At 44.3% G+C, this 27,274-nt stretch overlaps 1 protein-coding gene across 1 annotated transcript in view; it reads right to left on the bottom strand.

The window, feature by feature from the left end:
* Positions 1 to 26,438, bottom strand: part of CHD2 (chromodomain helicase DNA binding protein 2) — a gene marked incomplete at its 3' end in the record, with an annotated part of 53,330 nt that extends 26,892 nt beyond the window's left edge. The window contains exons 1-6 of the mRNA XM_082005460.1: positions 26,143 to 26,438; positions 11,924 to 12,131; positions 9,087 to 9,173; positions 2,603 to 2,664; positions 1,133 to 1,255; positions 630 to 779 (exon numbers count right to left, since the gene is read on the bottom strand). Of these exons, the coding sequence (XP_081861586.1) occupies positions 630 to 779; positions 1,133 to 1,255; positions 2,603 to 2,664; positions 9,087 to 9,173; positions 11,924 to 12,131; positions 26,143 to 26,204 (692 nt within the window). The 5' untranslated portion in view covers positions 26,205 to 26,438. The remainder of the gene's footprint in view (positions 1 to 629; positions 780 to 1,132; positions 1,256 to 2,602; positions 2,665 to 9,086; positions 9,174 to 11,923; positions 12,132 to 26,142) is intronic.
* Positions 26,439 to 27,274: the final 836 nt, after the last annotated feature.

Consider the following 27,274-nt stretch of genomic DNA (forward strand, 5'->3'; position numbering starts at 1 on the left):
CCATCAACAGAGAAAGTCTCCACTATCCAGTGAAAAATTATTTTAACAGCGGAGGTTGCAGAGCATCGAAAGGCTGCATGGGTGCCTACACTGCCCTAGAAACTATATTTTTCACCTTTGATGAACATTTAACCACTAAAAATATCCTTCAGGTGGCTCTTTGCAAGTCCCTTATTGGGACTGCCAAAAGGTGAGAAGGGGAATGGATAATGCTTTACCTCCACCATGTCTCAATGCTTTGTCCCAAGACATTACCGATCAGCCACTCTCAGACAATTGGTCCAATCTAGCACAGCTCATTTTACTCATTTTAATCTATTATTTGTCATTCTTAATCTCATCTGAGAGTGCTTTAGAAATATTATGCAAACCTCCTCACATTTCTCTAAGAGGGACTAGTAAATATTCTCTCCCTTACAGATGGCAAAACAAGGTAAAGAGAAGTGAGATGTTCGCAGCATGAACCTGTCAAAAGAACCGCACCTCAGCCAACAGATATCTGCAGGGCAGAGGAGAGTCCCTCCGCAGGATCACACAGGGAGTCAGTGCCTGGGGAAGGGAATTTGGGGTGTCCCCTCTTCCTCAGCCAAACAGTTCTCATCATCAAACAACCCCACACTTCCTGATACCTGACATTTTTGGCTGCTCTTCGTCGAGTTTGTCTCTTGGGAGTCTCATCATCTTCATCGTCATCATCATCTTCAGATGAGTCTGGTTTCTTTCTCTTCTTCCCACGCTGGGTTTTGTGAGGCTTTTTAACGTTGGTTTTGGCCACTGTTCTAGAATAAGAATTAATAAAGCCATAATACAGCGTGTTTTACGTAAACATCCATTTTAGTAAGTCTTGTAAGAAACCATAAAATATTAGACTCGTAGGGATTTAGTCTGCTCTAACTACCATAGAAACCAATGCATCACGCACTGGAGCATGAAATGGGTAGATGAGTGAATATCTAGGTCCTAGGTTTACTAGGTCATAAACAAGAGTAATATTGCAGAAAAAAAAAAAAAACAAACCAAAAACAAAACCAAAAAAAATTTTTTAGCAACAAATAGAGATTACCTCTCCACCCAGCACAGGCAGAAAAGACATATGCAGGAAAAGAGATAGACTGAACCAACCATTCCTTACCTCCTTTGGGCAGGTCTTCTTGCTTTAACTTTCTTCGGTTCAGGCTCACTCTCTCCACTAGAGCCTTGCTCCCCTCCATCTTCATCCTCTTCTTCACCAGAGACGTCTCTTTTCCATTTATTTCTATGGTCAGAAATGTAGGTCATGAAGGGCAATCATATTTCAACACAAATGCTTGGCTAAGCAGACATCCAAGCCATCTAGGTTAATACTAGCAGGCCACAACTACGAGAAAAAGTTCAAAACTGCACTCTTGGTTGTTCAGTGCAATGCATGGGGGATTTTATGGTGTGAGCCTCTGCTTTTAGGAAGAGGCCTCAGTCACTTAGGTTTTAGTTCACATAGTGGCAGTATATCTTAAGTAAGAGTGGCTCTTAACACATACTACACCAGTGCTTGTGGCAGAGCTGTACTTTTTACAACTGGGTGGGAAAGTGCTTCGATTTATTTATTTTTCTTTTCCACCTCTGCATTTGTGAAATGAGTTGGAAAAATTTTAAGAGAAGTGCTCACTTTCACTTACGGAGTACGAGCCACAGCATGCACAGTTACATGATCTCCTTGTGGCTTTGAAAATGGAGCAAGCAGTCTCCTGACATCTGAATTCATACAATTAAAATTTCCAAGCATGAAGCCAAATAACACCGTACCATTACTGCAAGGAAGCACGTTCTGCAAAGCTGCAGCTCCAAAACGCCCTTTGAAGGAGCCTCTCCTCTCTCCAAGGGGATGTGGAGAGTTCACAGGGATTATTCCCCTTGCCCAGGAGAGTTCCATACTACCACAGTCCTCTCTGCACTTTATTACCTTCCCTCCTGCACTGATGTGTACAACTACATGAAAAATTAAAAGACAAGAAACAGGAGAATGGGAGCAGGATCATGTGGCTGTGTTTAAGTTTTCACCAGCAGGCAGCTTGTAGCTCCCTTCAGTTCATTTTAGCATTTGGAAAAACTAGAAGGTACTTGTTAGATGGAAAAAGGCAGTAAAATAGGACTGTAAGTGAACTCGGTTATGGTGATCAGACATCCAAAATATCCTTTATGGAAGGTCTTTTGCTGTAGCAGAGTGTTATGAAAGATAAAGGAGGATAATTTGGCATATTATTCTCTATAAATCAAAAAGGGGAGAGAAGCAAGGATTAAACTGTTTTAAGTATCGCTGAAGGAGAATAAGTAACCTGACGGAGAAGTGAAAGACTGACAGAAAGGGAAGCTGACTTGTTCAGATCCTGTCACAGGCAAAGTGGGAAAACAGAAACAAAAGAAAAGTTAGGAAATTGAGTCCATCTGTAGATCCACATTCATAATTCAATTTTAGTCATCCAAAGTATTATTACTGGAAGTATCAAATAATTTATTTTACAAGCTCTCTATGTTGACAACATCTTTCAAACAACCCAATACTACTGTTCTGAAAATAGAAAAAGACAAAGTACCACCATTCAAAACCCTTTCCCTAGAAACTTACGTTTTTTTCATTTGCTTCTGGCCTCTTCTTTTTGGGCTCTCATTTTCAGATTCACTACTTGCCTTTAATTGAAAAGAAAGAAAATCAGGTTGTAGGCTTCACTCTGGACTGTCTCCTCAAGGACACAACTGAAACGCATGCATGTGGTCTGAGCTCAGACACAGCCCAACTGCTCTTTTGCTGCAGTGCTGGAAGGATGCTTTGGTGCGCCGGGGCTGCAAAAGAGCATCCAGCTCCTCGGCACCGTTCCCTCGGCTGCAGGTTTAATGCCGCTGTGCTCTTAGCATGAAGAAGGTAACTCTGCAGAAAGGCTGGAGAGCTCTACTACAACATTTGTTCTGGAGTCCCTGAGTTCAGGATGCGCAAAGCTGCGACCCACCTACCCCTCAGCAGCAACCTCCAATACCTGGCAGATGCCGTCTCAGCGGTGGTAGTGGCCAGGCAGACCTGCAGTGTGTGCAATACCCCACGGATTACAAAACCACGGGGTGAATTTAACCCACCAAACCTCGCACCACGCGGCGCCGGAGCCAAAACGTACCCCAGAGAGAGAGAGAGGGAGGGAGGCTCAGCTGCCGCTACCTCTGCCTATGGTGCAAGGTAAGCGTGCTCCTGCCCGATGCTCGGGAATGCTTTCTGGACAGCACTTTCAGGGCCTGCCACAGCTTTGCTGAATTTCACTGCGGCTTGCTGCCATATTTACATGTGGCACAGTAGCTCAGCTGTTTTACAAGGCTTTTAACTGAAAGTGCAGTGGCTGAACGTACTTTCGTGAGTGCCCGTACTTGCCATTTCTGCCAGGAATCCTGCAATATTTAGGGGCACTCCGGCTTAGTTTCTGTGATTGCAGCAACTTTCGCAGCCACACAAATGCATTATGACCTCTGCCTTCATTAGAGAAGCTTTCTATACGGAAGGAAATGTTTATAAAACATTCTTCTCATCACAGGAGTCTCCTTGCTTTCCTGAGTTGCTGAGGACCTGACTGGGTCAGAGACGTGCCCTGCTGCTTTCCTTCCTCCTAATCCTCCAGTCTCCACCAGTGAAGTCTCTCTGGCTAAATATATCTAGACATATTCTAACTACTTAATATGCTGTTTAAATGTGGGCGTCATTAACTCCTACAGACCAAAATAGCTACCAAAAAAAACCCCCCAAACCTTCAGGTGGGTTGTACACAACCCGATTTTCGTAAAAACTAGTCAACCATAAAAACAGATTACCACCCAAATAACACCCCTCAACTAAACAGATGACTTTGCCTTATACACTTGCCCAGAAAACACAAACTGACAAGCAGAAAACTAGGGAAGCCAATGTGAGATTTGAAAAGGAGTATTAAAATGATAGGAGAAGCCTCCAAGACTGCTTGCTCTACACACTTATTGAGAATCTTCTGCTTCATACTGCTTTTTGCTGCAGTATTCACTTTCAGCTCTAGGTAGTGTCTGTCCATCACCACAAGTACCTCAGTTCATATCTCCTGATACAACCACCACACTCCTGGCTACAGCTAGCAAAGCTTAAAACTAAGAGCTGATCACACGAGAATTTCATGAAATGGTGTGAAGCTGTAACATGAAAAAGCTGAGGCTCTAGAGAGCCTTGGTCCACACCTCTGCTTTCCTTCTGAATCCTTTATTTCCATTTTCCAGCTTCCCTTTCACTAATAGAAATTTCCTTCTCGCTTGCATCAGTGTTTCCATTAACATACACTGAAATACTGGATGCCAGGTTAGACCAAGAGCTTTGCTGAATTTCACTGTGGTTTGCTGTCAGATTTACATGTGACAATAGCACCTTTTGCACCGTATCTTACTACAAACGTGTTCATCCATCTGTTTCACAGCCCTGCATGAAATCCCTGTCTCATAGACCAAGCATCCAGGAAGCAAGTGACTGGCAAACACCATGGAGAGCCCTACCTACCCTTGCAACATAAGACAAGCATCCCACAGATTTCAGTTTCAACATAGCAAAGTTTAAAAGTCCTCGATTTTCTTTTTCTCTTTTAATCTCTATCCACTTTCTGAAGCATGCTGCTTTCCTATTCCAATTTTGGCATGTTTTTCAAGAGCTGTCCCTCAATGCACGTTTGTTTTCTGGTGTCTTTTGGCAAACCACAAGTAAAGAGAGGTGGATTATTCTTCTGCTCTGTGTCAAAGATCAGATTTGAAGAAAACCAAATACAACCTTTGGCTCTTTGAAACTAACTCCACTTCTTTGCCAAAATCCTGTTTTTCAAGTTTCTAGTGTCCACTTTCCTAATGCCTCTACTGTTCCCCTGCTCTGTTGCTGTCTCTATACAAAGCTGATGCTGGTCTCTTAATGATATGTCTTTTCCTCACCTCTTTCTGCCTTGAAAATTTTAACTTGTGACTGCAATTCAGCCGCCTTCAGTTACGTTTTTCAAAGACGCCATTGTCTCTCTTGGATGCATGTCAAGCCCAGCTCTACCTCCTCTGACACAGCCAGTCCCCAGCCTGAGTCATCTGCCTGCCTTGTGCTCCCACATCCTCCCTGCCCGAGTGCCGGAAAGCGCCATGCCTGCAGCCCTGCGCAGCCACCCGTGACTCAGGCTCTCCTCCCCACTCCCTCGCCTACCACCAACCTGCACCTCCTCACCAACTCCTCCTGGCATCCCGACCCCGAGCTGCCAGGCTCCAGCCCCTGTCTGAAAGCGTTTTTCAACATTTCATACATAAATAATATTTAAAAAAAAAAAAAGCAGAAGCACATTTTAGCAACCTCTCAATTCCGCTTAAATCCACATTTCAGGACCCAGCCGCAGAGCTCTACACTGAACTGCTCAAATCGGCCCAAGGGTGAGAACTGTACCTCTGCTCCGGACTCTGCAGCACAAACAGAGCTTGTGCTTGTAACACCTCATTATCAACATCAACCCACACACTGGCTGGTGGTAAATTCCTCTGTTAAGGGAGAGCAGATGATAACCAGAGAGCTGGGAGCACGCCAGGTCCTGAGCACGCACCTGAGGTCCCATCTGCATGCCAGCCTGCCACCCACTCTCATCAGGAAGACGACGGGTTGGGAAATCACATGCAACTTCAATTTTCATCACGTCACCTCCCTGAATGACACAAGCTAAGCTGACAAAATGGAAATGGTCTCCAGTCACCAGGGTTTTTGTCAGCCCAGAAAGAGATACCGGCAGCATACTGCTCGCTCTCAGAGCCCGAGTACCAGCACTGGCAAAACTCTGCTGGGCCCAGGCTGCCCCTCTGGGGTGCTGCTGCTGTGGCCAAGGGGGAAGATGACTTGCCTTCTCTAGTTCCCCTTTTCCCTAACAAACACTACAAACGTGCCCAACTTATTCCTGCACCACTGCGTCCAGCTGGACTAGGAACCGACCTCTTACAATTTGCTTTCCCCACCTCCAGCTGAAGGGATCAGCCATCCCTCTCATGCCTCACTGACGCCTCCCATCTAATTTATTCTTTCCCTCTCCCAGCACTTAAGTGTGCACACTTTTACTAGATTAATTATGCAAAATTGCCATGGAGCAGTGCAGTACAAAACGTAACGATGCTGCATACATAGCACCAGAGCAACGCAGTACAGCTTTAGCATCCTGATCCACGAGTGTCCTCACTGCTAGCCGAGGGCAGGAGAAACAGAGACTCAAGGCCATTGGCATGGTCCAGCTGAGCCTCTTGAGCTCATGCTGCCCACTAGGAGAGATGAATACTTGCTTAAACAGAGGCAAGAAATATTTCAAACTAAAGTCAAAGTGAGGATTTGCTCATTTCAGGCTTAACAGAGGCCAAGCTCTAGTGCTCCAGAAAAGCTGGAGAACCTCAGCTTGCCAGGTTAGTTTTCATATGTCTACTGAACTTCTCTCTCCCAGTGATACTGGTAGCATTTGAACTTTCAGCAAAGACATGAGGCAAAGCATTTATCAAAATGTAAATGAGCAGTTTTGTGGGTTTTTTTATAATAAAACCAACTGTATTTTGAGAACACCTACAGTGCATGACTTGTGGCCTTTCTCTCACAGAAAATACACGCTGTGTTATTTACTACTAATCCAATCTCAAACCATTCTTTTTATAGAAAAAAGATCATGTCTGTTTTGGGCACATTTATTTCTTGACTGCCCCAAAATACTCTGAAAGGCACCTGGCTCTGCCTGTCTCACTTCCCCTGGTTGAAACCTAAAGCTGATTTATTAACTGCAAAGAAAATGCATGGGCAAGTACAGTTTTTACTAAAAAACTCACATGTGCTCTTATTCCTGGAGACAGCTCTAATCCTCTGAGCAGCTCTGTATGACTATGCAAAACTGCACTTTCGCTTCCTGATCTTTCAACACACGCCTCAATATTGATCGCAAGTTATCACCCTCTTTGATTGCAGCTCAGAGACCTACACAACGTGCCTGGTGGCCTCCAAGCAGTTCCCAGAAGGCAATAATTTCTAACACAGAAACAACCCTGCCCAAACTGCCGCTCTCAGAGGACAGATTGAACAGTGCCCCAAAAACTGAACCACCTACGCGCCGTCGCCCCCGACCAGGGTGAGTCACGGGGCAGCACACGGGGAGATGTGATGGCTGATTCTTGTTCTGCGCTCTGAGCCTGCCATGCTGCCTGGGCGATGCTGATCGCTAATACTGCAGAGAAGCATTAGGGAAGAAGGCAATTAAAAGCTCCTAGACTCTGTGCTGGAAGTCCCAAAGCAGCAAGCGACAAGAGCAGGTCACTGGCGACAGGCTTAACCCTGTAAAGGTAAAAAGCAATCTTAAGAGGTGTCAAGCGCCTTGGGTTTCTGCCAGCTCCAGCAGCAGCAAGGAGTGCTCAGCACCATGCAGGCTCCAGCTACGCTATTTCCTCCCTCTTGGCGTTTAGGTCTTCCAAAAGCAAGACTTTCCATCTCCTCCTGCTCTTTGCGAGGCCCCAGCACTGTGCTCCTGACACGTCACACCCTCCATCGGACTCTGCTGCAGATGGGAGTTGCCCTATGGGGACCAGTCAGTGTCACTTTAGGAAGAGAGGGGGAAAGGGGGTAGTCCAATTTTGTAATTTTGGCTTTCAGTTTCACAAAGGTGGCAGTGGGGTCATTTGGAGGACTTTTTTTTTTGTTTTTTACAATATTTTGTGGTATAGCAAAGTTTTTACATCTTGGATTTTTAAAAAATTTTTTTTAAACTTTATCGTACCTTAAGTAGTAGGAAATAAAGATATCGAAAAAGAAAACAACATTTGCAAAACCACGTAATATTGTAAAACAAAAAAAGACGGGACTTACCTGAGCCCCTAACAGGGCACTCGGGTCTGCAGCGGAGGTCTGTGGTGGGTGTGACATCGCCAGCACAGTGCATGCCAGGGCATCGCACAGAGAGGTGGCCAGCGAGCCTGGGCTTTGCCGAACTTGAAAAGGAAAACAAAAGCTAAGTCAATGATGTGCCCCAAGCCCCTTCCTAACCTGCTGCTATGCAGGACATCCAGCACAGGCGTCTAGGGGTGGTAGGGGGTGGCACTGGGGGTGCCACAAGCCTCAACGATAATGTACCAGAGCAAGGAGCCAGAGACCTGCGTTTGCCACATGACTCGGACCTCTCAAGCACCCAAATGCGCATTCCGGCAGCGAAGCACAAATAGCCCGATCCTCAGAGAGCACCACTGGGCTCCTGCTCTGACAAAAATCTTGCTACTTATCTTCAGATTCCCAACTGCATGTTTTTGTACATAGCTCTAAGCCCCAGGCTTTACTTTCGGTCTAAGCCTCTCCCTGGTTTTCCTTCTTCTCTGTAACTACTCAACCTTCCTGAAGACCTGCGGATGAAAAGCTCTATGCAGAAAGCCAGTTAGATATAAGTGAAGGCAGCAGCCAATTCTTACTTCTTCAGAAAAAACATCTGAACAATTGGAAGGTCTGTCTGCCAGGCTCTGAGCACTGTCACTTCCACCTGAAGCATAAGAGACTTGCCAATAATCAACCAAAGAAAAGTGATGGTTCATAAAGCTGAACACACACAAATTCATTTATCAGCGTGATCCATTCTGGGATGGGCAACAATGACTGTTTTGCTGTTGTGAGGTGTTTCTGGGAAGTTTCCTTTATTCCTGGATGGATTGGTGTTATGTTTTGGGGTTTTTTTTTTTGTTTGGTTGGTGGTGGGTTGTTTTTTTTTGGGGGGGGGGGGGGGGGGGAGGTTTTAAACACAGACTCATTCTCTCCAGGACATTTCTACAGAAGAGCATGACTTGCATTACGCCCCATTCCAGCAATCAGATCAGTGCATGCAGATCTCAGCCCACGCAGTGTCCCACTGACTCCAGAGGTCTCAGGCCAAGCAGATCCAACTGCAGGATTGGGACCTTAAACGTGAGCTCCGACACCCACACACCAGGCTAGGACTCAGTGTTTACAAGGCAACGCATATGAGACCTGCCTTTGCTCTTTGGGCTTGGTTAGTTTTATATGTTCAGTATGCCCTCATCCTTTTTTTTTTTTTCCTTACCTCATCTTTTATATTAAATCGCGATGGTTCTTGTCTGCTTCGGTTTGACCTCCTAACCCCATAAACATCAGGATATTCTTCCCACATCTGCAAAATAAACAGACCATCAGAAGGCCTGCTTCACCCCAATTATTTCTGATATTTTAGAGAAGTGTGATGGTGAATGTTTTTTTAAAAAATCAACATAAAACCATTAGGGAATTAGCAACCAGTAGATGGACACTTTAAAAAACTGGCTGAAAAGGATTATGATTATTTTGGGGTATTTGGCAACACTCTAAAACAGCATGTTTTATCTCAGCATTATCTGTACAGTGGTTCACCTTTCCACCAGGGTACAAATTACTCTCCAGCTCACTCAGGCTGAAGGACAGAACATTGAGTTAGCCAGCCCTCTGCACAACTGTGCTGAGGGTAAGGAGGCAACACCTTACATGTGGAATGAACAGACCTACCAACTGAGAAGGACAATTCACTGTCACTAACAGCTTCCACCACAGTTCCCTTCCATAGGGAAAACCCCACCATTGCCTGATGAGTCCGGTGATGAGATGTTACCAGCAGCAACTTCAGAAGTGAATTCTGTGAACCAGCCTGGATGGCAAATGGACCAGGGCACCCTGGTGGTGCTGCCAGTTCTTCTCCTGAATGCACTGATGCGAATGTGGTTTGGCAGCACAGCACATGTGGATGTGCAGAGCCAACTATTGGGAATGGTTGTGCTCTATTTCCTGTAACCAGGTCCTAAATGGTTTAATACACTGTGTTTAACAGCATGCATTTGTTCTCACTGGATGGACAGGAGAAGGGGGCGACAAGAACTGATGCTGAGGGACATGAATGCAGAGCTGTGTTGGTGACAAAGGACACCAGAAGATTTACAGGACAGGTACAAACCAGCAACATGCCTTTCAAACTTCTACACCAACAATCCCTCTCTCCCTCAGCAGAGCTTATCCTCGTACAGTTTTCTAAACCTATTCATTCTCCTCATGCTTCTCTCCCTCTCTCCAGTCCTCAAACTTCTCTGCAAGCCACTGGCAAGAAAAGAATACACTGCCAGTGACTTGGGATTGAGAGTGTGACGAATACAAAGCTACAGCCCAGCCATTTTTCTGCTACCGTTAAAGGAGTAATGGGATAACACTGCAACAGACAGATTGCAAAGGTGTGTATCTGTTGGGCATGCAAGTACAAAGATAAATTCACATGAAAGAAAACTCCAAATACTCCCCAAACTGTTTGAAGAACTTGTCTTTTCATCTTTTAAATGGCACAGGTTTTAGATGAGGGATTGAATCCCATGACAAATCTGAATAGCACCAAATGCAAATTAACCTCACCTTCACGGGTGTATCTAGACAGAAGTACAAAATAAACAATAATATAATAATTAATTGCGTTGGTTATTCAAGAGGAACATGTATCAACATGCCTAGTTTAGACCTAGCTAAGGAAAACACTCATTAACAGAGAAACTAAGGGAGGGAGAGGCTTTCTTATTAGAGGGTGCCCTGACCTTTTCATGTTTCATCCATGCTAATTATCAGCGTGCGTATGGATGTGCTCCCTCACAGAGTAATTTTAATGTTTATTATTAGGGACATGCTCTTAAGAAGCCCACAAAGGAAGAGAAAACTTCCTTCAGTCCCCACTTACCAACAATAAAACAGAAATTTGAATATGGTGTTACCACAACTGCCTTATAAACGCATCCTTCCTTGCCAGTCTGAACATGGGAGATTTAGCCATGATCTGAGCTGACAGCCTAGAGATTTGTGAGAGGTAGAAGCTGATAACAAAATCCTTCACTTCTCCCTTGCAGGTAGGTGGGGAGCACAGGCCGAAAGCACTGCCCTTCTCAGTCTTTACATACATAGCAACTTTCTCCATAAAACTCACTCTCATGAGCAAGCTGTGCAAAGTGCAAACCACAGCTAAGAAGAACAGGATAGTTATACACCACAAACAAACAAAATAAAGCCCAGAACTGACCTAACCTGATTTTCTTCCCTCCAAGTAAACTCAGTTCACTGAGTTCCTGTCTCCAAATGGGTATCTGAGCTCCTCTTTCTCACCTGTTGTGTTACTCAGGTGCCTCCATCCCTCGGGTAAAGCAGCTACCCAAGGCACAGCTTCTGCACTGGGGAGGTGCTCACCAACCAGAGACACACCACATGCATTAGACACCTGCACACCCTTTTCCTCCTGTGCAGCAACACGTGGAGGGCAAACTTGCCTATTTGAAGGGGTTATTGCTAGGGGGTGGCTGGGAAGCTGCAGAAAAACTCCACAATAAAGAACCACTGTGCTGGACTTAATAAATAATAGAAGTTAAATAGCTTTTTTCCTCCTCTTTATTTTTTTTTCTTTACTTTCTCCAAAGAGGAAGACAGTGATGGAAACAAACCAAAGTGTCCCAAATCTTAGACAAGCATTCTCCTGATTATATATCACATAGGGAAGCTTTTCTGCTTCTGAGGGAGACACAGGAGAGAGCAGTGGAAAGATGGAGGGAGAGGATGAAATGACAGGGTCATGTATTGATGACAGGCACCTGCCCCTCATTCGCATCAGTCAGCCCCATCACTATGTCTCTGGTGCTCACAGGGCTGTTCCATCAAACACACAAGCTCCTGCTCACAAGGATGACACCAGTAGGGCACAAGCACACAGACCAAACAGCCGAGTGACTTGGTGACACCAGAGGTCAGAGGCTGTTTGGGCAATGTACAAAGTGTCAGGGAAGTTCAAGACAGCTTCGTTAAGGTCCTGCTGTCTGCTTTTTTGTGGTGGCTACAGGGGTAACCATCTATGCAGAGCAGCAAGGTCAATACCTTTTTAACATCTGCTATCCTTTCCTTCTTAGAGGCCGGTTTTTCTTTGGTTTCAGGAGGGGTCTGCTGGGATTTTGAACCCGTTGATTCACTTTCGGATTCAGACTGACTTTCAGAGGACTCCGAGCTGCTGTTTGACTCGCTGCCCTGCTCACTTTCAGACTGGCTTGCAGAGTCAGAGCCTGAGGCTTCTTCGGATGCCGAGTGACTGATGGTAGAGAAAGAAGAGATTACATTTTAACTGTACTGTCACAGCTTTAAAACATGCAGCAAGCAAATCTGAGCCACGTCCAAGCTACAAGAATAGGCTTGGAATAGCCTAAATGCAGACATGAACTGTGCGGTCCCAAACAGACACCCTGCACTGGCATACTGAAGCAGAAGTAGTTCCTTCCCAGGACAGGCATTGAACACATGGGTGAGAATGCAGCCTTAAAAATCACCGTCCAGGTATCTCCTGCTCGTCAACCAGCACACAAAGAGTGGTGGTACCATGAAGAGAAGCATTAGCAATACTAGCAGCACAGGGAGGATCTGGCTCACTCAGAGTGAGCACAAGTAAGGTATATTGGGAGCTGGAACACCCAGAGACCATCCTGCTATATTAAAGATAAGCAGTTGCTCTGGCATGGCTCTCCACCACATCCTAGTATGGCCAATGGCTCAAAAATCTGACATCCAATTTGAGAGAGGCCAGCATCAAATATTGTATGCATAATACTATATATTATAGTAAATACCACATTTGTTGCAAAAAGAATAAATTCAGCAACAGGGCAGCAGAAAGGAGCTAATATAGGCACATGGCTGGGGCAATTCCTGTTTAAAAGATTACAGCAATGCTGGGCAGACTGCATTTCTCAAGTAGCCAATAATGGGAGAGCAGAACATCAAACAGGTGTATTTTTTTTTCCTTTACATTAAAATGCGTTAATATACAGAATATTCACTTAAATGCAGGCTCCTCAACAAAACAATGAGAGGCCTAACTATTTTAGGTGACCAAAATATTCAAATACGTTCGCCCAATCACTCCAGCATCTACTTTTCATTTAAAAACCAACTAAAGAAAACTGAGAAATCATTACAATATATAACATACATCCTAGTAAGGCAGCATTACCAATCTAACATCACTGTCACAAACCGAAATGCAACGCATCAGTAACAATACTACAAACTTTTTGAACAAAGAGCATCTCTTTCTAAGCCAGCTCTTGATCTGCAGCTAGATGCTTTCATAATATTTAAGCGCACACTGCAGATATAACATCATAAAAGAAGAATCAGGAAAACTTTGCAGAGGGAAACCAGATTTTTAATTTTTCTCCTCTCGTGCAAAACTACAAAAGTAACAAGATACATCAAAGGCTCTGCTCAGATTTCACAATTCAAGAAAGAAATAATACAAAGACAAAAAAAATCAAAAGCACGTGTACAATTACATACAATTCTACAGAAATCAATGCACGCTACAGAGACAGCATCACCAGAGCCAGCTACTATTCATAGGTATATCCACATGCAAATAGGGCTAATTTACGCCATGGAAGTAAGTTTTCCACTCAGATAAAAATTGTTAAAATATCTATGAAATCTATGGGGGCTGGCCGCCAGCAGCTCGAGCATCAGCAGAGCTGCTCCTGCCTCCCCTCGCAGCAGCTCAGCTCCCGGCTGCCGTCTCCCAGGGAGCGGGCAGAGGGCAGCAGCCGAGCGCCGCAGGAACCTGCTCCAGAAATCCCTCCGGCGCGGGGCGCGCAGCCAGGCTCCCAGCCGCCATTTTACAGCCATCCCTCTTCCACCATCTTGCGATTTCCTTGCGGTGGCGGCTGTTGCTCTAGGTCTGTCACAAGTCCTAAAATGGAAGGGTGCAGCATGCATAGGGGAAAAAGAAACAGTGGTGAGCAAGAACTTCCAAGGCTGAAGTAACAGAAACGGAACCTTTTCGGCAAGGAGCGGAGGGTGCACCGTCACTGATGGTTGCTGGTCTCATTGTCCCAGCTTGGTTTCAAGAGACAGGGGTATCGCATCGCTCCCTCCTAGCATGGCTGGAAAATCGAGTTGAACTACCACTCTTCCAGGCCGCCCGGTCACTCCTGCCTGTCCCACTGCTACCCGTGACAGCCAAAGGCCCAGCCCTGCGCACAGCTATCTCGCTACACCCCGCCGCCCATCCCTTCTTCCAAGTTTTCTGCATCTCCCAGTCCCCTCTTCACCACGGCCCTCGATCGCTGCGCTCTCCTGCCATGCCCCACTCCCACTGCCAGCGCCATCCACCACGTCTCTCTCCCTGTTCGCCTGCCGCCCTGCAGCTCTCCACTCCGTTTCTCATTGAGCACATCCATGGATCTGCTGACATCTGCTCCCAACACCCTGCTCAACCACATTGCTTTGCAACTGAGTCTACTTAAAGCAAGTGATGAAACTTCTCCATTGGAGAATTTTCAGAGTTCCAGGGTTTTTTCAAGAAAACCAAGGGAATTTTATTAGGAAGCATTGCCACACCACTCAAGGAAACGGCACTCCAGCAGCTCTGGGACAGCCAGTTTCCACAGGCAGGGCTCAGCAGGACGTTGTCCCGCAGAGCCTCCTGCAGGGATGGGGACTCGACCTCCATGAAAGAATGGGACCTGGAGGCATCCAAACCTCTACTGCCACGATGCAAAGTGGCAACAACAGGCTTTGGTTGACTCACGTTGGCACCCCATGTTCCACAGGGATGCACGAAAGAGGAAGACACTTTCCTTAAATCAGATTTATTAGCAATAGCTGGAAGAAATTATAACAACCCAGGCTAGACTGAGGCCAGACAGCTTTAGCAGTATTTGTTTAAAGGCAGAACGGTAACTACCGACCTCCTCCCACTCTGGAGCTCTCTGCTTCTCAAGGCCCTAAGCTTTATTTCAAGGACACAGGGACACAGCCTTTCTGCACATCAATAGCCATAACTCATGTGCTTTATCCACAACATTATCTGGACACTATAATTCTTTTTTTTAAGACGTGAACTGTGTCATCTGAAAAGAAGGCGACTTCTCTAGTGACAGAGACAGATGACATACACATCTGCATGTACAGGTATGGACGTGCTTGCCCTACCAAGGAAAGAAATGTAGATGAGAAGTGGTATTTCCTTTTGAAGCAAATAATTCTTTTTTAATAAACAACCTGTTATTAAGGCAAAAGAATATGTGCTTGTCTCTATTTCCACATTGATAGAATATAAAAAAAAAAAAAAAGAACTGAAAAGGCTAATTCCATAAAATAATGCTTTCTAACTATCACTGAGACAATGAGGAAGCATTCCTACCTGCCAATAGAGTATAAAGGATTAGCAACATTATACGTCAAGTCAGGCCTTATACTGTACATAACGCGAGATTTAAGTTCTCTTTTCAGAAGTGTTTTTGGAATATGCCCTGCTTTAATGCCTCTAAGTTAACATCCAAACAAGACCTACTTCCAATTAAATAAGCGGGGGATAAGCTATAATTAATTGTCGCAAAAATCATGATTTCAATCAGTCCACCCCTCTCCAAATTCAGCAGAGAAACACTTGTGAACATCAAGAAAGCTTCAGTTGAACTGCTGGTAACCTCCTTGAAGTGAGAAACTCCTGTAAAATTGAGATCTGCTAAGACTCGGCCAAATACGTTCCCCTGGTTTCTAAGAAATACTTCAGGCTATAATTCTGTTTTAATTAAGAGCCTGCTCCTGACTTGAGGGGGAAGAAAACCAAATCATCCCTTACCAAGAAGGACACGTTCCTTCCAAGAAATAAGTAGCTGAACGGCAGCGATAAGACCCTTTACAATCAGGCATCGAAGTTTACAAGGCAATTACAGTGTGCCTGAAGCTTCCAGCCTTAGCATTTAATATTTCACATATGACTTCATTTTATAGGGGATCATCTTTGCTAACAGCAACAAAACATTTTATAAGCTCTCAAAAAGTACAAACAGTAGATATGTTTGCAGAAGGTGCAAGACAAGCTGGGGAAATAAAAAAAAAAAAGGAGACTCAATATGAGCTTCTGGAACGAAGAGCTGACAACCAGGACCATTCTGCCTCGGACTTTAAAATTTGGCTTTTGATGGACAGAACTTGAATTCAGCCAGTGGGATAAAGGAGGATTAATAACCCAAGATCCTCCCACAAGCTAAGCTCCTCCTAGCTTTAAGAATTATTGTGAACATTTTGAATCTAAACAAGTTTGAATCCAAACAGCAACGTTCCACTGGGCTTTGCAAGCTCAGCAGGGACTTGGCACCAGCGAAGCCACCCTATGCAAGCTCGAGAAGTTCCTTGGCACAGACTCTCAGGGCCAGATAATATCAGGGGCTGGATAATATCAGAAACAGAGTTTATTGTTCCCCTCTGGCAAACACACACTTAACTCTTACGCGCTGTTGGACACAGCTTCACATGTCCTGTGGAAAACTGACATGTCTCAGCTCGCTGCCACCGCAAGGCCAATGGCAGGTAGCTGGGAGACAGCCCCTCCCCTCTCCCACCCTCCCTCACCCTACAGCCCATGTTCCCAGTACTCACCTTGTACTTATGCCAGCACTGACTGGGCTGCTGAACTCCACGAGCCACTTGAACTCGGTGACACATCAGAAGACTAGCCCAGAGAAACAGCAAATTAGGTCTCTGCCGGCTTGGCAGGTAAGATCAGGACCAAGCCTTCACACGAATCGGGAACAGTGGAAGTATACTACATTTGGCAGCACAGGTGAGTTGCAGAGGAGAAAAGGGGCAAGCAAGACCCCAATTTTGGGGCAAAAGGAAGCCAGCTGCAAGCCAGCTGCTCAGTTTGGCCACCTCTGGCTCCTCAGCAACCCCATCTGGCAGAGTCCAGCAAACTGTCTGCACAGCTCAAACATTCCAACTCCGTGGCAACCTTCAAACATTCCGAGTTGCCGGACCACAGGTCAGCCCACCGGACCTGCAGCCATATGGCACTACCGACCCACGGCACCGCAGCGGGCAGCTGAGCTGTGACTCTCTGAAGCAAGCAGGATGTCTTCTTCTCAGCCCAGGCATACTTGTCAGATCCAGCTCTACCAGTAAAAGAGGCTTCTCAGCCCCCGCAGCCAGGGCTGCCAGCCTCGCCCGTCCACCAGTGGCACTGGCCTTAGATTTACTCCAAAGCACAGATCAGCAGAGCCAGCGCAGGCCACCAGTTTAAAACTATTTCAACAGATGTGGCTTCCCAAAGCAACCTACACACAAGGTATTGTACACATGAAGGGACAGTGACAAACCACAGAAGATACCAACACACTGACTCAGCTGGATACTGTGTTGCTGTTAAACATTTCCTTTGAATATTTGATCTATAAATGTGATGCTCCCTATTATTATATATAAACATATATCAAATGCCTGCATATATTGCAAATAAAAACATGCACCATCAGTGAATGTTGATGTATGCACCTAATTCACACAGTAGCTGTAAAAAAGCACCAAGCCACATTAAATATCACCTCTAGGCTAAACAAGCCAGCGATAACACCACAAGACTGATTCTGGCCATAGATGATCAGATGAAGAGAGGATAACATTTGATAAAGAGCAGATAATACATGGATCACAGAAGCCCAAGAAGAACTTCATGGGATCTATCCCTTGCCTTGGGGAAAAAATATGAGCAAATGCTATAGTAAGCATAGCCAAGGCCATACAGACAGTACACGGAGCTTGCAGGACAGATACGTTAATGAAACTCAGACTGTGATACTGAAGATAAATTCACTCCTGGCTTTTTAAGTTCCCTTTATTTTATCCTGAAAGTCTATTAAAAAGAGTGATTGGTGCTTGCCTGTCTCCTAAGGCAAAGACTTTCCGAGTGGTAAGCATTGAGAAGAGTCAGTCATGAAAGAGCTTTTCCCAACTTATTCCCTGCAGGCAAAAGTGGAAATGGGGAGAGGGGAAAAAAAATTCCTGCTACTGTAATATCTGTACAAATGCACGGTACATATTTCTGACAATGATCTGTCTCAAAGCAGGAACTTAAACTAGAATGTACTAAATGCAGCCAGGCTCATCATACTGTTTAGAAGCAAGTCTCAATCAACTTTGAATACTCACAATATAATTTGGCCAACTCTAGGCAGGCTTTCAAGGGGCACAACACACACTCTCAAAGTTACAGGGTTGCCCCTACCAGATAACCAACATGTTAAAAAACACAAAAAAGTATTTCCCCAACCTCATTTTGTGACTGGTAGTTCTTTTTCTTAAATAGGCAAGTGACAAGAGTTACCATGGAGTATATACAGATTTTCCACATGTGACTGCAACCCTTGCTTGCAGAGGTTGTGTGTTAATTACATTTACACAGCACTAGGCACAATAGGGCCATGCTGCTACTATAACAACTGAGGGATTAGGACTCAGCAGGTATCCTATCTAAATAACCATCTGAATTGGGCTGTGCAGGTTTCCAGCCTGGCTCAAAGGAGGGGAAGGGGAGGAGGCAGAGGGAAACCTTCACACACATTCTGGCCACCGCTACTTGCCCCAGCACAGGACTCCCAAATGCCAAAGGCAAAGCAATCCTGAGCACACAGTGAGCTAAATATATCCCTCGCTGCTCTGCTGCAGCTCTCTGTAAAGCATATCGGGCTATCTTGAATGACAAGTATGTTCCAAAAGCAGGGGTTTTTTTCTCGACTACAAAGACACCACATTATGCTTGCATAAGCAAGCAAAACGAGCAGTTCATTCATGATTGGGAGAGCTGGCTCTCTCGCTCTCTGATCTTTGAGCCAGAGGCTAAAAATGCTTGGGATGTTTAGTGGGAAAAAGAAAAAAAAAAGGAAAGAAGAAGAAAAAAAAGAAAGAAAAAAAAAAAAAACCAGCACAGGGACAAAAGGAGTCAAAACCTGTCTGCTTGATTAAGGAGCACTACTGAGAACCTCAAAAGGCAACATCCTTCCCCTTCCCTGCACAGAAAAGGGAAGGACAATGGGCAGTTCTCAGGGTTTTGAAAAGGGTCCGTCTCTGCCTCCCCGGGAAGGCAGCAGAGCGTTTCAGCACTCCACATCCAGCACCCACGGGAGGACCTGGGCCGGCTCTCGGCAGCACCCACCGCCGAGAACCTCCTCACACCCACGCGAGGAAAGGAGCCCGGGGGTCCCGTCTTGCCCTAAGGCCCAGACGGCGGGCAGGGATTAACTCGCTGTGCCCCTCTGCCATTCCAGCCACAGCTCCTGCTTGCTCACAGCAGGGAACAGCCAGGCGAAAGCTCGACGGCAGCACACGGGCAGCGCCCCGCTCTGCGGGATGCATGGGGCGGGGGGCTGAGGCGCACGCACAGTATTTTGGTTTAAATTAGTACAGAAAGGGTGGTTGGTTTTTCCTCCCTTAAGATTCGCGAACTTCTTTTAAGACCTAACGGATTAAAGAAATGCAGTAAACATGAAAATTTAGGACAAAAAAAAAAAATCATTAAAAGGCACATGAAGAAGCACAAAGTCCTTTCTGGTTCCAGATATGACCTGCAGTTCAGAAGAGGGGAGTCTGACCTGGCCTGAGGGTTTTATTCCAAGTGACTGTTAAAAGCTGGTTTTAACCAAGAGATTTAAGGCTCATCATTAAGCCTCCCTTTTACAGACAGCACATGGCATTCAAAGCTCTCAATTGGTGACAACTCTCTAGTTAAGAACAGAGGTTTCTCCCCATGAAAGAGATGCAAATGACCCCTCTAATTAATGTATTAGCAATTCTATTAAGTCATCTATACCTAGCAATAAAACTTGCAAGAAACATAAATAGCTACAACACAACTTTTTCCTACAGAGCCAGGCGTTCTGGAGTCAGTGGATTCTTGACGTTGCAACACACTTGTTCACAGCCGGGGTAGAGGTTCATGAGCAATGAAGTGCTCAGCGCCCATCTGTAAAGCACCCGGTGCCTGGCAAACATACTCCACAGAAGCCCTGCCAAGACGAAACGCCGTGTGAGCGTTACCAGCACAATACCAGAAGGGAATCCGAGATCACCGTTTCAAACTTTTTATTTTTTTAACCTTAGAAGTCAAGGCCAGAAAAACACCCTTACTACCCCGTACATTATCTCAGCCCGCAGATAAATATATAACAAGCTGTATATTGAAAATCTTAATTTAGCAGCAGTGCTGTACAAGCAGCAATATAGTAAGAGTTACTGCACATTTGGAAAGACTCATCAACATTTTGCTTCTTATTCTACCCAAAAGACAGTCCCTGCTCCAAGAAAAGGAAGCATGAACAGCATGACAGATCTACAAAAGCTTCATTGCAAGTCACTAGACGTGAATTTTTCATCCAGTCTTTTGCTTTCATTTCAAGGATCCTTTACACAGGATGGATATGAAGGTAGACTTTACAAGCACACCACCACGTGTTGAAAGAGCATCTTCAAACAGCATTTCAGCACATGCCTTTTAATAAAAAACACACCAGAAAAAATTTATGTAAGACACCATGTCAGTAGAACAGTACATCCTTTGCTAGAAGGCTGCTTATATCTAATTATGGTAATCCGGGCCATCCACTCCCCCAGCGCTGTTTTGTTTGTATGTATTTTCCTTGAAGGAGAGGAAATACAGAACAGAATCTTTCTCCATCCATTATCTCCACCCTCCTGAGCTGCATTTCAGCTAGGGGCAACAGGAGATTTAGAAGCGCTTCTCCATCTTCAACTTACCAGCCTAATTTAACATCGCAATTCCTGCTGGAACTGTTGTTGGCAACACGAAACAAGATACAGCGGATATACACACCTCCAGGTTACGTATCAGGAGATGCAATTTCAGCATAAGCTGCCAAACCCACCCAAAGTAGGTTTACTTTAGCTGTCTCAAGTTCAAAAGCAGCAAGGCCACGGCATCAGAAGCTTCAGTTCAGACCCTACACTCCTGCTTACAGTCCCAGGTACTTAACCACACTGCCAGTCTCACTGTATCTGTCACTGGTACTCTCATCTGCTCCTTAAAAGCAGCAGCGATAAACCTGAATAAAGAGACATCCCAGTACAAAAATTCCTCAGGGACATGCTTAGCAACTCAGTAACCTGCTAATTGTACGAACAGCTTTCTGAGACGAGGGCTGAAAAATGAGAACAAAGATGAGAGCTGGTTTCTTCATATACCAAGTTGGAGAGATTAATATTTACCATCACCACCTCCCTGGCCCTTGCTCTAAGCCCCCTCAAAACTCTAACATTAAGTTAACAGTGGAAATGTTTATTTTAATGCAAATGCAAGTGTGGTCACTGTAGCCCAAATGCAGACAGCTGCACTGCTCTCAAGACACACACGTGCGATCCTGTGTTCTCCCAGGCGCCATCCGCTTCAAGCGGTTGGGCTATGACCCTGTGGCACCGCAACACAACATTATTTCTCCCAGAGCCATGGGAGAGTTCAGCTTCAGCTCATATAGGAAATGGGGGAAGGTTGCAGATAAGAGCAACTGTTGCCCTCGAAGTACAGCAAGCGAAACATCGACCCAACAGAAAGCGGAACAGGCTCTAATCTACAATCTCAGCCATGCCAACTACTCTTGGCTGAAGGCACTAATAAATTTAGGCAGGAGTGCTGTGGGAGCATGAGTGCATGCACGTGTACACAAGTATAGCAACGCCCCAGCAGCAGCACACACTGTGTGCCACAAAAGCATTTTTGCAGGGTTATAGAATTACCCAGGTGAGCTCTTTATTCCTATTTTTCCATTTCCATTCCAGCAAAATGGTCATGCATTTAGAGAACACATAAAATTTGATTAATTAGCTTAAGATGTTTAACTAAAAAGAACAATCTAGAAGAGATTAAATTTCAGCTAGCTTCTTGCAGTTGGTGAGCCTTTTTTATATATGTATATATTGTATCCCCTCCTGGCAGCAATCACAAAACAGGAAATAGATAAGTTGAAAGTCTCAGAATTGTGCATTCCTAATTAGATGAGACATTTCCTTCGAGAGGGCAATGTGAAACAGAAGTAACAAACCAAAACAAGAAGAACAATCTCCTTTGTACTGCACACAGATTACATCATTATTCATATGAATTCCTCGCACATTATTCCTTTTGTGTCCTGCATTGATCAAGCATTTTCCCTTTCCAAAAAAGCCTCCACTTCAAAGTTTCATAAAGGGTTAAAGCTTTAAAAGAAAAAAACCTCATTAGATGAAACCGAAAGACTTGTACACACACAATGGCCGAAACAGCTAAAAAACCAACCCGTCAGCCTGGACAAAAAGCTGAAACTCATAGTTAGAGGCATTTTAATAAATGTGTTTAACATTTCCACTCAGCTCAAAGACAATCAGTTGCAAAATGCACACTGAAAGCAAAAGAGTGAGTTTTAGTGATTTACGGATGCTGAAAGCCATAATGCTATAAAAAAAGGCCAGATGTGCCAGGAATATTACGATGTGCTGCAATTCCTTTTGAAGTTAAAAAAAAAAAGAAAAAGAAAAAAGCTGCACCCGAAATAACCCTGCTCCTTTTCAAGCCACTTGCTTCTCAAAATAGCCTGCACTTTAAAAAAAAAAAAAAGCAGCCCACACCCGCCACATGAGAGGAAGCGAGGGAAGGCAGCGGCGGCTGCGCACTCCGTGGCCACGCTCCCAGTACAGCCCAGTACAGCCCAGCAGAGCCCGGGCTGGCGTGGGAGAGGCCATGCGGCGCGCGCAGCCATCACGCGCAGGCAGGGATCTGCCTCCGCACCAGCCGTCCGCCTGTTACCAGGCGAGCGCAGCCAATCACCATCCCCAGCGAGCACAAGATGGCCTTTGAACTCCGCACCAGCAACTTCCTGCTGTTTTTAGAGTACACACAGTGCAATGCAGTATGTCTGTCAGCTATGCGGCACAAAGGAACAGCCATTTTGTGACTGAACTGGACCCGCACCAAAATGCCAGGCGGTGCAGCCTTCCCCTCTCCTTTCACGAGGAATCGGGGCTTCCCAAGCGCTACCGAAAGGAGCAAGAATGCCCTCTGCTTTCATCCGCAACCAGGGAGGGCAATTTTTGTTTAACATCTTCGCTTCCCTCCCCCCCCCCCACCCGCAAATCCTCTTTCGTATGTAACTACATCTTCATAAAATGGCTGCCACGTAAAACGAGGGTGTTCTGTTCTGCGAAGGCTGCAGCACACACTGCAGAGCGCTCTGCCTCTGTAAGGTGGCCGCCAAGCAAAAAAAAAAAAAAAACGCCATTTCAGACCTCAGACTTCCAGCTCTCTGAATAGAAAACAGGTCGAGATCTAACCCACCACATTCTCCCCCCCTCCCCAAAAATTGATGTTTTAGTGCCAGAGAAGCCAAGAGCTGGATACAGATGCAGGGGTTTGTTCAGCCCTGCAGCTTCTGTAGCAGAAGCTATTCCCACACAGGGGTATTTAGGAGGTGCAAGAGCAACTTGCAACATATGCAGGCCGGGGGGAACTAGAGGAACAACGTATCCACCGCGTGTTACTTGCTATCCCCTACAAAACTCGCTCCTGGACTTCAGAGGGACCCCAGCCTGCCTCTCACCTCTGAAGTTCGCATTAGGGTTGCAGCACAGATGTACCCTCTCACACCACCTGCCTTTCAGAAATGCAGCATAGAAGATGCTAGAAAACACACCAGGAATTTGTTCAATTATTTAATGCCAGTCCCAGATACACCGGTGGTGGTTATTAGCAACTGCAGCATTCCAACTTTTATCCTTAGGTGGAGAAAGTTGTATGAAATCAGCCAGCTTCAGGTTTGGAAAGATTTACTGTCAATATAGAAAGGACAGGTGCTGCTATTCATCTAGAAAGGCACCAAGCACACCCTCTTTACAAACTGTGAAGAGTTAACACCATTTCCCTCCCCAAGAATAATAATCTGCTTTGGGACAATTCTCAGGTATTTTTGTTTATTCAGCATATACCTTTGTGCTTTCTAAGGACTGGAAAGGTAGGAGTCAAACCCAAACATATTCCCCAGTTAGTATGCTAAGGCAGTGCATAGGAATTGTGTTTTCTTCTGCTTTAACACCTTTCTCTAGTCCTGCATTTTTGCTTCTCCAGTCCAGGTGGATGGCACCGGCCATATCTACTTTTTCCACCAATCTCCATCACCCAGGCCTCCCACCGGGGATTATGTATCAGGACTTCACGTATTTCCATGGATGTTGAGCTGGTCTCACAACTGGGGAGAAAGCTGGCCAGCAGCATGTGAAGTACAGACACCAGTGCATTTCTGGGCTACAGTAAAGCAAAGTGGTGGCTTTACTTCCTAGAAATCATTTCCCCTACAACTTCAAGTCAACCTCAGGAAGTAAAGCCCATTTTACGACATTCAGCTGACTCACAGCTCAGAAATAAGCTCGACAGGGCTCACTTACAAATATCCTGTGCTCAATTGTTCCCACACTTCAGGTGAGTGGATGTTACCCACAGCAAGCTTATTTTGAGAAAAAATTGTGAAGGAGAAGGGTAACCTCACACAACAGGTGTTACATGTAAATTGATCAATGATGATAAGTAACCTTTCAATGAAAACACCAAAAGCACACATGAGAGAGTATGCAAATATAATACCCCTAAGGACAAAAAACCCAAAGGTCTTCTTTCTGTGTAACTACTGCTAGATGTCTCCAGTTTCGTCTCCTATTTAAGCATAATATTTCTAATGCCAATAAAATATCTTAATTCAGATTTCTTGAACAAATTATTATTGCTTTTGCTGATAATCTGCACTTTAAAAAAGCATAAAGATTTAAATAAGCTGAAACAGAAGTAATTTTTTTTAAAAATCAAATTTTAAGCAATATTTTGTGTGCAGTATTTACAGCACTATAAAGATAGCACGCTTTGAAAGCCTGATGTGTTTTTAAACTGCATTATTATAAAAGCTCTGTATAGGTGCTATATGTAATGCTTCAACAGTCCCTGAGGCTAATTTAGTTAATACTAATTTCAAATTAAACAAACTTACCCATATCCATTTTAATATTTGAAATTTGACTGCAATTTTAATACATCCAGAATACCATCCAAGTTTATGCTAGAAGGTTACAGTAATTTGATAATATATATATTCTTACAGTATTTCAAGTTTGTGTGTTTATAGAAGGTTAAATTCTGGACATCTGTAATACTATTCAAACACCTTCAAACACCACATAGAGCACATGTGATACAACAGACAGTTCAGAATTCTTTTTTATTAATGTTGGTTAAAAATTACTGAACACAACACCAGAGAAAAATAAACAGGCCACAGTTCAATTAAAGTTAACAAAATGAAAAACTCAAGTGCATTTACAAACTAAAAAACAAAAATGCATATAGTTTAATTCCCAATTTTCAAAAAAGCTGACCCTTTAAATACAAAATGAGCAATTCCGTAATTATACTTCTGCATTCCTAGCAAAGAAACATTTCCAGTATTTCATACTTTTCCCACATCAAGGTTAAGTTTATAAAAATCTGTAAAGAATCTCATTACCCAACAAAAGTAAATAAAAACACTCTGAGCAGAAACACATTAAATAAACAAGCAAAGCATTTGGAGGCTCTTGTTAACAGTCCCAGTGTATATTTTATAATATGAAATGCTATCACCAGCAGGAGAAAGTCTGGTTAAATTGTATCAAAATATTTTAAAATACCTAAACAGTATCAAAGTTCTACAATCTCAAATAAAATTTGAAGTAAGGGTTATCATACAAACAGGCACTTTCCAGTTTATATTTTAAAATGAGCTTTTTTTCATTCATATAACTTTTTCTTGTGTCTATTTACTATAATTTACTACTACACCAGGCTTCTGTATGGCCCTCAGTTAAAGTTTAGACTTCTGGGATTCTTCAAAGAAAAATTTGCCTTGTATGTAAAATGGTGCAATGCAGCAATGGCTAAACCGACAAGGTCATTTTTCACAGCACAAAAAACCTAAAAACTGAAATTCAAAAGCTGGAAAAACATAATACAGAGAAAAGGGCTCCCCTGAATAAAGGTACAGTACCTTTTGACTATGACATGGGCCCTTAAGTCACAACACAACTTTCAGAAATTGCTACCAAAAAAAATTAGGGTGTGGCATGCTAACAATCTCAAGGTCATTCCTTAAAAAGGAAGCAAAAATCAGTAAAATGTTTTGTATTAAGCACTGACAGTAACCCAAGGCTGTCAAAGTAAACAGGGTATTCACAGGTTTTAAAAAAAAAAAAAAAAGAAAGTTGATAGATCATACCTCGATGCATTGCTGTGGACTGAACCCTCCTCTCCTTGGCTTTTGTCCTTATTTCTCATCATCTTTTTATTCTTAAATATTAAGAGGGGGTCAGGGGTGTCTGTTTGCTTTGAAGTCCTGTGCCCAGGTATTTACTGTCAAAAGTTGAAAGAAAGGTAAGGTCCCAGTTCGTTTCACTGGCTTTCATTATCAGGAACAAAGTCCTGACACTGCAATGATATTGTTATAACAATACACAACACTGATCAATACGGCAAAACGGAGATTTAAAACAAATAATCGTTTTCAGAAGAAAAAATCCAAGAATAAACACAGTGGAAGAGCATCCTGCAAACTTTCCCAAAGTAACACTGGATGCAAATAATCTCTGTATCTTATTGCGTCATCCCAATACAGCTCAAATCGGCCGAAAATCAAAGTACTCAAAACAGCAGAAATCTAAAAATTATTAATAATAATTGCTCACCTACCTGATCCATGCACCGCCGCCAGGACCAAGTCGATATTAGTTTCGGGTAGTGGAAAAACATTAGATCCAAAATATTTATAGTTATAATGACAAAATATGAATTTCAGAGAATGAAAAAAAAATATATATTCTAATCTCAAAAATATGTTGCCGATAAAGCAAAAGAAGCGATAATTAGTAGAAAAATGTCCGAGGGAAAAAGCTCATTAGGAGAGCGCACAAAAATGGAGGTACGCCATGGCTTCTAAGCTGGAAAAACAACGACCTGGGCTCTCTCCACGGCTTCTTCTTTCCAGCAAGGCACGAAAAGGGAGCCCTCAAAAGCTGCTTTTCTGCCCGAAAAAGGTCCGCTCGGCCCCCGATTAGTGCCTAGGAGAGGCAAGGGGCTGTGGGGGCCCCCTGAGGCTGCCCGAAAGTTAGGGAAAGTTGCGTAAAGTGTTGGGGAAGGCACGGAGCTGAGCGCGCTCTCTCTAAGGCACAGCCGCCATCTAGAGCTCCTTCCCAGCTCTGAGCTCTGCCTTTGATTGACACTCTCTACATTTACCCCACAACTCAGGTGATGTACCATAGACCCACCCCTTCATTTCTACCAAAAAAAGAGATAGCCTCCACCTAAAGGGTGCCTGCTACCCCCACAGCCCTGGCTCCTTCCAGCTACCCCAG

The sequence above is a fragment of the Phaethon aethereus genome (genome assembly GCF_964289735.1).
Source record: "Phaethon aethereus genome assembly, chromosome: 12".
NCBI classification, from domain to species: Eukaryota; Metazoa; Chordata; class Aves; order Phaethontiformes; family Phaethontidae; genus Phaethon; species Phaethon aethereus.